Below are 10,473 nucleotides of genomic sequence, written 5' to 3'. Positions count from 1 at the left end.
TCAGGCGTCCCGCCACACGGACCAGAGGGTGCCCAGCGTGACGCTGTAGGCCAGGACCGCCGCCAGGTACGCCCGGAAGAGGAGGACGTCCAACACGTAGCCCACTTGAAGCCACTCGCGGGCAACGTCGCGGAACTCCTCGCGTTTCTCCAGGAAGCGGCGGATGGCGGCGATCTCGCGCAGGATGCCGTGCGCCAGCGGGGAGCCCTCGGCCGGGACGGCCAAGGACGGTGCGGGCCTCGCGTCCCCCATGGCCTCGCGCTCGCGGGGCTCCTCGCGCTCCCGGGGCTCCTCACGCTCCCGGGGCTCCTCGCAGCCGTAGTGGTTTGACTTGGCTATGGGATCAAGAGAGGCAAGTGCAGAAGAACCTCTTTAGGCAGAGAACGGGGATTTCTGCAGGTGACCCGGGCACACGGATCACCTGGTGGGACCTCGTCCCCTTCGGTTCCCGTTGGGCCCCCTCTGCGCAGCCCTCACCTGTGCTGTCGTTGTTCTCCACCTGCCTGGAGACGTCTGAGCCCGGCGTCCCACTCTGGCCGAGTTTCCTCCTGTCCCGGATGCAGAGCAGGACGGCGGCTCGCTCCAGCAGCAGGTGCTTCACCCACTCGGGGACGTGGGGCTGCAGGTCTGGCTGGTGCACCAGGCGCACAATCAGGATGGTCTGTGTCAGGCTGATGACGAGCAGGGCCATGCACACCACAAAGTAGATGCCTGAGGAGACGCCAGCGGGGTGAGTGGCCTGCAAAGGCTCAGGCCCAGCGCGCGGTCCCAAACGAGTCCCCCCCACCCGCCTCTCTAGGGGACGGGTGGTCTCTGCGCAAGGCAGAGCTCCCGCTGCTCCAGGCCCAGGACCGCGGAGCAGTGGGCTGGGCAGGTAGTGCCGCCGCACCTATCAGCGGGGTGCCGACAGCAGTCGCCGGCAGCGTGTCAGATACGATGATGAGGAAAACCGAGTAGCCCAGCAGGAGGGTGATCTTGAAAGAGACCCGCTCGCCACTGTTGGGAGGGAGGTAGAAGCCTACGATGTCCATCACCATCAGGAAGATGCTGGGGAGGAGCAGGCTGACAGTGTAGAAGAGGGGGCGTCTCCGGATGACTACCTGCGGGACAGAGAGACAGGAAAGGCTTGGCGAAGGGTGAAACGAGGTGGGGACAGCTCTCCAGCCAGGCAGGCGAGGATGGCGGGGGGCACTAAGGTGAGCCAGAGGAAGGTCTCGGCACCAGGAGCCTCCTGCCCACAGGCAGGAGCAGCACAGCATGGAGCAGCTGGGCGATGGAGCCACAGGGACGGTGGCGAGAGCCTTCCCTAGCGCCCCACCCCCGCGAAGCGTGACGGTCAAAGACCCTTACGTAAAACTTCATCTCGGCGTAGCTGTCGCTGCTCTTGACGCTGAACTCCTGGAAGCGGCTGAGGACGTAGAGCAGCTCCCACTCGCCCTGGTTCATGAAGACACTCCGGTCGAACTTGACCAGCTCCGGCTGCCGCCACAGCGAGAGGTTGATGTCACGGACTGGGGGGCGGAGGAGAGGTGAGGACCAGGGGTGCCCGGCCCAGAGCGCCGGCAGCTGCCTGCACGTCCAGGCCAGGCAGGGTGCCTGCCCTCCCCGTACGCATCCCCGATCCGCTGGGGCCATCTAGAGGGGCGAGTCGCCTTCTGCACGGAGCTCCAGCCCAGATGAGGTCCTGCCCGCTCCCCCCGAGCCCCCCGGCCGCAGGGTCCCAACGCTCACTGTGGTGCAGCCAGCTGGTGAAGGTGAGCGAGCAGTTCTGGACGTCGAAGGGGAAGTTGTAGATGTCCAGGCTGCAGGCGGTCATCACCTGGATGGGCTTGAGGTTCTGCACCTCCCCGTGGTGGCCAACATAGACGTAGGGGACGTGAGGGGACTTTCCGACGTCCACGCTGAGGGGCACAAGGGACAGAGACCAGGGCTGGGGAGCACTCTGGGCAGGGACGACTCCCGCCGAGCTGCATTTGGGAGGGGAACTGCCCGGGAGCCGGGGGTTTGCCCCCCGGTTGGCTTTTTTGGCACTGCCCGCACAGGCAGGGCTGCCTGGTGTCACCTGGGCGCTGCCCAGGCTGCTGCCCTCCCCCAGCCCAAGGAGCGGCTGTGTGCTTGCCCCGGGGCTCTCTGGAGCCACTGGGAACACCTTAACACACCCCCCCCCCCCCCCCCCGGAGCGGGAAGGACGCCGGCTGGCTTCGCAGGAAGGGCCAGCAGCTCTGCAGCTGCCCTCGCATTGTGCTGCCTTCACAAAGCCTCTCTCCAGATATCTGGATCCCACCCCCGGCACAGCGCGGGTAATTACCGACGGTTGCGGTTCGCCAGCGTTGGAAACGGCCCAAGTGCCGAGCCGTTCCCCATCTGCAGCTCGCCCGATGCGGGGAGGTTGCCAGCTCTGTGCCGGGAATACAAAGCACAGGGCGGCGCATGCCCGTGGTGGGCGAGGGGGCTCCAGCCCCCGGCCATCTCCCTCCCGGCCTTGGGCCACACTCACAACTCGTTGATGAGGATGTCGGGCACCCAGATGCTCTCCACGGGCAGGGAGATGTGCGTCAGGTTGTCGAAGTGCGCCGGGTCCCACCTGAGGAACTCGTCCATCCAGTGCTGGGGACGAGGGAGACAGGGCTGGGTGGCGAGGTCCCTTCTGCCCCACCAGGACCCAAACCCCGGCACCCTGCCAGGGGAACCCGTCTTGGAGGGAGGAAGGGCTCATCCTCCAGCCATCCCACCACCCGATGGTGTGAAGCACGGAGCGTGAAAGCTCTGCCTTGAGGTTCGTGCCCTGCGGAGGTCTGGTCGTCCCCTGGGATGGGTCTGGCCTCGTGGGGGGACACCTGCGTGCAGTGGTGCTGGGCCCCAGGGGGGCCTGGCGAGGGAGGGGCAACGTTTCACGGGCTCGTCTGCTCACCTGCCTGTACCAGATGTAGGTGGTCAACACCTGGTTCTTCTCATCCTGCGGGGAGAAGAGGACACAGTGTCGGCAGGGCGGGTATTGGCACTGCAGGAGGTGGCAGAGCCTGCCGGGAGGACGTGGCGCGCCGGGCACCGTTCCCCCCGCTGCGGACAGGCAGAAGCTGCCTGCGCTGAAAGCAGCTCCCCCTACCCAGTGCGGGATGGGAGTGGAGGACTCACCACGCTGAGGATGGCGTAGACCATGAGGTCGATGGCCACGGTGGTGGTCGTTCGCCAGTCTCGCACAGGCCGGGTCCCCTTCTGGTAGTGGGCCAGAAGGGAGTGGGCCAGCCGGCGCAGGGCGGGCTCGGCAGGCTCTGGTGCCCGGCCCCGCCGCCGCGGACCTGCCGGCAGAGGGAGGGTGGGAGGGATGGAGCGAGGGCTGCCCTTGCCGGGGCTCTGCCACGAGCCGTGGGATGCTGCTGGCCACTGTCCCCCCCTCACCAGCTCGGGTTTCACCTCAAGGTTGGGTAGGAGCATCGTGATGGAAACAAGCCCACCAGCAGCACAGCTTCATGCCTCGTGAACATCCGCTGCTGGGTAGGTAGATGGGGCTGCTGTCCCCCACCTCGCCCGGACAGACGCCAGGACAGCGGCAGCGGGGGACCGCGAGGGACTCGCTACCCCCAGAGAAGTTTCCCACCGCTCTACCTCTCATTCTTCTTTGCTGTGCAGGTGAAGGCGGTGAAAGGTGGGTGCTAAACTCATTTATTAGGTATCTCGGTATTTATTAGGTATCTCGGTGTTTATTTCCTGTGGAAACGCTCCCTCGGCTGGTGCCGGCAGCGTTAATCGCAGAGCAAATTGCTCGTGGCACCTGCATCCTCGCTGCAAGGCCGCCGGCAACACCGCGGCAGAGCCGCACTCGTGGCTTTGCTCTGCAGCACGCCCAGACCCGGACTCCAATTCCCTCCTAATGAAGGGGACTAATTGGAATAGATCTGCGGGAACTTGGGAAAAGCTGCTGGGAAGGGAACTGTAATCTGTCTTTTAAGGTAAAAAAACCTAAACCACGGTCTCAGCCCCTCCAACGTTGCACGTGATTAGTAATGCCGGGGAGCCGGCCGGGCGCACGACCCTGGCCCAGGCAGGCGTGCAGCAGCGGAGGCGGCGAGGGGGGGCCAGAGGCAGCAATTAGGGCGACGGGAGGAAAACAGGCGCTGCCGTCATCGCGGCTGGGGCCAAGCGGCCTTTTCTGCTGCAGCTGGTGGCAGCCGGCTCACACCCTCTGCTCCTCCTCGCACCCTCTGCTCCTCCTCGTACCCACGCCACCGAGCTCTGGGCCGGGATACTCTGGCAGCGGGGAAAAGGCTCTGCAGAGGGAGGACTGGGCTGGGTTTGCCCCCGCTCCCCGCGTCTGCCGCAAACACCGTGCTGGTCCACGCAGCCCCAAACCTGTGCGGCAACTCGCCTGGTGCAACTCGGCATGGCCCCGGCTCATGGGGTGCGTCTGCACGGACCTTCCTCCCTCCTCACCTCCAGCAGCGCGGGGACAGGGGGGTCACCGCTCCCGCTCCTTTTCTGTCCAAAGATCCCAGTTACAAACCTGCTGAAAACTTTCAGCTGAACTGGTGCAAAACAGCACAATGATTTTTGTACTAGTTGCCAGTTCGGTTAAACGAGAAAATAATGACAATAGCTGGTGAACGTTTTGGCAGTCGGTTTTGCGCTGTGCGGAGCTGAGATTACAAACCGTAGGCACAGCGTCGCTTCTGCGCGCTGTTGTCCCCAAAGCCCAGCTCAGCCTTAGGAGGGATGGAACGTTATGGTAGAGGAATCCCTTTACCGGGTGGAGGGCTCAGGCAGCAGCTCCCGGACGGGGGGTGCAGGGGATCACCCCGATTCTCTCTCTTGGTATCCTCAGGGCTCGGACCCTGCGCACTTCCAGCGTGCTTCAAAGCCCCGCAGCGGCGAGCCCACAGCGCAGAGCTGGGTCCAAACACCACGTTACCTCGCAGTGGGCGTTTGCCTCGCCCTGCTCTTGCACCACAGCTTTCCCCCACTTGGCCTCTCCCAGGTACGTCGCTTTGCAATAGCGTCGCTGTCTGTGTGAGAAGCAGCCTTCGCCTGCCGCGCAGCTCAGGCTTTGCGAAGGTATCGCACCACGCTCTGCCCCAGCTGCCAGCCCTGCCCGCGGGTCCCGCGCCTTACCTGGGCTCTGCAGCGTCGAGGCGAGGGGCAGCAGCAGGGCCAGAAGCGCCCCGAGAGCGGCAGGCGTCATGGCTCTCATGCCGCCGGCTCCCCGCCGCCACCTCCCTCCTGCCCAGCGGCTCCGCGGAAGAGTGAACCCGAGCAGGGAGGCAGCAGCTCTCCTTGCTCGCTTTCCCCCCGCCGTCGGGTTTTTGAGAACGCCCAATTAATCTCGCGATCAGCCTCTCCCCCTGCATCAAGTTTCAGGCTGGGAGGATGCGAGGGGAGACCACCCCACCACCCCCCACCCCGCCGGCTCCCCTGGGGCTCCCCCAGCCCCTGTCCGGGCGCCTGGCTGTGGAGAAGCGGGTTTTGGGGGTACAAACATCGTGTCTGCATGCAGCAGGAGTGGGGGGCACAGCGGGGGGAGAGGATGCTGCAGGCACCAGGGCTGCGCCCAGAGATCCTGGGCGGTCGGAAAGTCTGGGGGGAACCTCAGAGGGGTTTGGTCCCAGGAGGTTACAGACACACGGTGCTGGCTGAGGTGGGTCCCCATCAGCAGGGGAAGGGGGGGCTCTGGAGGTACTGGGCTTCCCTCACAGCCAGTGGTGGGGTGGGTCTGTCCCGCCGGAGACGGGCGCGCTGGCCGACCAGGCTGCAGGCAGCACGCGCTGCCCGCCGGCCCTTCGCACCCCTGCCCGGGGGTGGCCAGCTTCCCCCAGCCGCCGGCAGCCCGCACCCAGACGAGGGTCCGTTGGCACCGCAGCGTTTGCCTGCGCCTTCCAGTGAATGGAAGCGCTTCTCTCCCATTTCGGTTTCCCCAAATATTCAACACCTTCGGGCAAACACGGCCACACACAAGGTTGGTCTCGTAACGACTGAGAGCACAAACGTGCTCGGCACTCGCCTGCACCCTGGTACCCTGCTCAGGCTTCCCTCCGTGTCAGGGCGTCATGTCCTCGGGGCAACGTCCCTGTGCCTGGCAGGGGAGCCTCGCCCCAGCCCCTGTTCCCTGTAACCCCTCTACTCCCGTATATTCCTGTACGTACGTCTGCATTTGTGTGCTGTAGGTGCCCGTGCCCCCACAGAGCTGCTGGAAGTGCTGGGGAAGCGGCGGGCAGAGACCAGCACCTGCGGCGGTGGCGCAGAGCAAATCGCATCAGATGGCAGCGTGGAGTCACTTAAACGAGATAAGAATTAGTGCGCGGCCCTGATGAACTCCCCCTCGGCTGCCAACAGCGGTGTCAGGGAGAGAGCGAGAGCAGAGCTGGGGCTAATTTGATTTCTCGGCTCCGTTAGCGGCTGGCAAGTCACCTCCCGGGGAGCGCAGGCAGCTCAGAGCTCTTTCCCCTTATTGAATCCGGGTAATGAAAATCACGGGCAGCGCCGCGGCGGCGCTGGGGACCGTGCCCCGCTCTGCCCCGCTCCTCCAGCCCCCTGCACCCGCAGTGGGCAGGATGCGGCCAAGGGGGCGAGGACCACTCAAGCGGAGCCTCTGCTGCAGCATCATTAACTCTGAATTTGCTCCCTTGGGTTTTACGTCTTCATCTTAAAGAGATTTTAATGTAGTTCCTATCAGCCCTCCTGTTATCGGATATCTAATTAGCGTGATCTATTACAGCCTCGTATTACAGGCGTGCGCAGGGCTCTCTTGCGGGACTCTTGGTGGGACAGCTGATATCAATCGCCAGCGCCCGGATCAGATTTACTTTCCGAAATGGCGTAATGGGATTTTATTAGCCCAGTAATCTGCTGCACGGTAATTGCTTTTCTGGGAAACGAAGCGCTTGGCGTCCGGGGCTTCCTGCGGCTCAGCCCCACGTCCTGCCTGGGTACAGCAGCGTCTCTGCGCTGGGACGGAGACAACGGGCTTCTTCCTAGGGCAGCCACGCCGGGAGCGGGTACCTGGGCTTAGGCAGGCGGCGAACTTCTTAAGCTGTGCTTAGCCGAGAGCTGCGCTGACCTTGGGGGCTGGGGGGAGCACAGGGCCGCAGGCACAAGGTCCCCGCGATGCGAGGGGACAGCAATGCTCCGTCGCCCCACCCTGCCCTTACCGGGGATGGGAGCCAGCCCTGAGCGCGCGGGTGACGCACCGTAGTATCCCCGCGACAGGGTTCACCTCGGCAGCTCCCACCTGGAGCCACGGCACCTGCCAGGGGCCGCGGGGGCTGTGGCAGGCGCCCAGCTGAGCTCTGTGTGGGCCGGGGGCCACAGCGGGAGCGGGCAGGGAGGTCTCAGCTGCGGCACCTGCCCGCGCAGAGCAGGAAGGAGAGGGAAGAAGCCCTCCTCTGGGCTGCCAGGACTCGCCTTTCAGAGCGCGTCTGGAGCGTCAAAAGCAATAAAGCATCGCGGAGGAGCCCTGGCAGAGCGGCTGCCTGCCGGCCCCGGCCCCATCACGCGCCCGAGGCCGCCCATTACGGAGCCTCGCGCTCCCCCGAATTGCATGTCTGCTGTGATTTAACGCTGCGAGACATGAAATGAACGCTGCGTGCAGGCAGGGCTGCCGGCGCTGGACGGGCAGGCTCGCGGCAGCCCCCACACCGGCGGGGACGAGACCCTCCCATGGGGCAGCGGTGCTCAGGCTCGCTGTGTCCCCGGGGCACCGCGAGGGTCCCTGGGGCCGGGGGGACACGTGGGGTCTGTCCACCTTGTGCAGCTCCAAGATGGAAGTGGAGAGAGAAGGGCCAGGAGCGCGTGCTCAGGGTGGCACCTTGGCTGGTTTAATCGCTGTCGTGGGTCACTGAGGATGCTGCTGGCTTCGCCCCGTGCCACGAGCCGGGCTGTGATAAATGTCTTGCTGTCTGACTAATTATGTACCCCTAAATAACTGCGCGTCAATAGAGGTGGCTGAGGGGTAGAGCGCGGCCAGGCAGCTCAGGTCCCTCGCTGCACCCTGCACTGTAGCTGCCTGTAAAGGCTTCTCACCCCAAAATGGCACACATGTGGGGGGGCTGGCGGCCGCTTTACCCCATCCATCAGGCCCACATTTCAGGGGAGTCAGGACTAGTGGGTCTGGTGGCCACGAGCCTGCCCCAGGATGTGCCCTAGAAGGGAAAAGCCGCTTTGCTGCAGCTGAGCACCCTCAGAGCAGCAGGTTGCCCGCCGGGAGGGCAGGGGGGTGCTTTGGACAGCCCAGCAGGCCAAGGGCAGCAGCCACAGCTCGTCTGGGAGCCCGGGAAGGGGAGGATCCCCCTGCCCCTGCTGCCAGATTTACTCATCTGCTGAACATACTCGAGCTGGAACAGCCGCAGGGTGACTCACGCCGCCCTCGAAGGCAGCGGCGCTTTATTTCAGGTCTGTGGTGCCGGACTGTGAACGCGGGGGCCGAGCGCTGCTTGCCAGCCAGGTCCGTGGTGAGGAGGAGGAGGAGGATGCTGGGGGTCTGTGCCGGGGGGCTCTCGGCTGAGCACCGGCAGCAGAGGGGACAGGTCGCCCATGGACCACAGAGTGGCCGAAACCCGCCCTTGGCAGGTACCAAGCCCCCCCTCACCCCACCAGCAAAGGAGCCCAACGCCTTTAAATCCCCCGGCGAAGGGAGGGGAGCGCTTTCTTTGCGGTCCTTTCCCCCATTAGACACCTTCAGGTGTCAGCGATACTCCGCCACTGCTTCATTACCCATTAAACCCGCATAATAACAAGAACACGAAGGTGTTTGCAGCCGATTGCTGTTAACGAAGGAGACGCGGCTCGTCCCGGGGACAGCAGCCACGCGTCGCAGGCACGGTATCACCCGGGGTCAGGCCTTGCTGAGAGCGGACCCGGACGGTGTTTAGGATTGTGTGACGGTCTTTTCCTTTTTCTCTTTATTTTTATAAAGGAGACCCATGCTGGAGGCTGGGCGGGAGAAGGAAGCTGTGGCTTCCACTGGGGCTGCACCAGCTGCGTGTCACCTTCGGGCACAGACCCCGTCCCAGAGGTGGGTTTGCCGCAGGGATTGCGTGCACCGGCTACCTTGATGTAAATACCTTGTATCTGCCTTCCTCGCCTCTCACCCCGGCTCTTCGGCTAGGGCTGTAGTTTTTACAGAGTGTTTCCAATCAGAAACCACAGCACTTCCAGCCTGGCTTTTTAATAAAACCACGTTGGCCATTACAGCTGGGTATTTTTCCCTTCATTTTCCAGAGAAAATGAGAATGATTTCAAGCAAATTGGAAAGGTTAATTTGGGCTGAAAAGGCTGTTAGTTTTTGATGTAAAAAACCTGAAAAAGTCCTGCAGAAAAGCCTCCTCCCCCTTGTTTCTGTTGGAGTCCAAGGTACAGCCAGAGGGGCCGGGGAGCAGCAGCCGGGCTCTGCCGGGTCACCTCAAGAAGTCCTGGTCCTCGTCACAAAGCTCCCAGAAGCGAAGCCATCCTTCTTCCACGAGCGGCGCGGGCAGGGGAGCTGCTCTGCAGGTGCTGGGGCAAGATGGCTCGTCCGGGGGATGCTCCTGCTCCAGGGATGCTCCTGGGCGGGGGAGGGAAGGCAGAGGCAGGCGCAGAGCAAGACGGGGTGGCTGTGGCAGTGCTGGAGGGGTCACCCACCGTCACACAGCGCGTGGGGCCGGTGGCCGGGGCCGGGCTGGGAGCAGCGTGCCCGTGGGCATCCCATAGCAAAAGACCACCATTGCCTCCCTATAACCTCACGGGCTCCCAAAATAGGCAGAATTTCTTACATTGAATTTAGACTTCACTGTGTCTTGTTTGTTGTTTGCACAGCAAGGAAATGGATAACGCCGCCGGCTTGCTCAGCTTTACTTTATCCACCCTTCCAACGCCTCCTCCTCGGCCTCTCACCCCCCGAATTCCTGAGCTGGAGCAGCTCTGAGAACGTGGCAGTCAGGAGGGTCCCGGGAAGGGCCACACTGAAATTCCCACACCTGACCTGATCGGATCCAGCCCGGCTCCTGCAGACCCCCAGGCCCTTGCTGGGGATGTCTCCGTTTCAGGCGTGAAGCTGTTTTCGTAAGGAAAAGCTGAAATCTCGGCTGTATCGGCACGGGGATGTAAAGGGAACGGCGCCTGACAGCCTTTGCTTCAGCAAACCTGCAAAATGCCCATTTTCTGCTGATTTTAACCAGACCCTGAAAAGCAGATGGGCTTGGAAAAAGCAGAAAGGAGGTGGCTGGCCCCTGTGTTGTTATTAACCTTTTCTGGGCACTTTTCCCCCAGGATGTGCCCACCCGCGGGACATCCCAGCCCCAGAGCTCTGGGGTTCGGCAACGCGAGTGGCGGGAGCGGGGCAGGAGCCGTCCCCGTTCCAGCCCCCCCCTCCCCACAGACGAGCCCCAAAACACGTAGAGACCCCCCTGAGACTGCGGGACACCCTGCGGGAGGGGAGGGGAGGGGAGGGGAGGGGAGGGGAGGGGAGGGGAGGGGAGGGTGCCCCCACCCTGCACTGTGCTGCGGGCC

At 63.7% G+C, this 10,473-nt stretch overlaps 1 protein-coding gene and 1 long non-coding RNA gene across 2 annotated transcripts; one reads left to right on the top strand and one right to left on the bottom strand.

Moving 5' to 3' along the window:
• HTR3A (5-hydroxytryptamine receptor 3A) lies at positions 1 to 5,176 on the bottom strand. The gene is made up of 9 exons (XM_074848688.1): positions 5,107 to 5,176; positions 3,136 to 3,299; positions 2,912 to 2,956; positions 2,498 to 2,607; positions 1,732 to 1,901; positions 1,351 to 1,511; positions 890 to 1,100; positions 478 to 711; positions 1 to 335 (listed from the first exon to the last, which is right to left on the bottom strand). The coding sequence occupies exons 1-9, from the start codon at positions 5,174 to 5,176 to the stop codon at positions 1 to 3; spliced, it is 1,500 nt and encodes a 499-aa protein (XP_074704789.1).
• Positions 5,177 to 8,447: 3,271 nt separating this feature from the next.
• On the top strand, positions 8,448 to 10,363 carry LOC141933729 (uncharacterized). Its single transcript, XR_012626201.1, has 5 exons — positions 8,448 to 8,556; positions 8,659 to 8,803; positions 8,903 to 9,001; positions 9,208 to 9,477; positions 9,781 to 10,363. It is a non-coding gene; the product is annotated as an uncharacterized LOC141933729 (long non-coding RNA).
• Positions 10,364 to 10,473: the final 110 nt, after the last annotated feature.

Source organism: Strix aluco, chromosome 23 (assembly GCF_031877795.1).
Source record: "Strix aluco isolate bStrAlu1 chromosome 23, bStrAlu1.hap1, whole genome shotgun sequence".
NCBI classification, from domain to species: Eukaryota; Metazoa; Chordata; class Aves; order Strigiformes; family Strigidae; genus Strix; species Strix aluco.
This window is presented reverse-complemented; position numbering and strand designations above follow the sequence as displayed.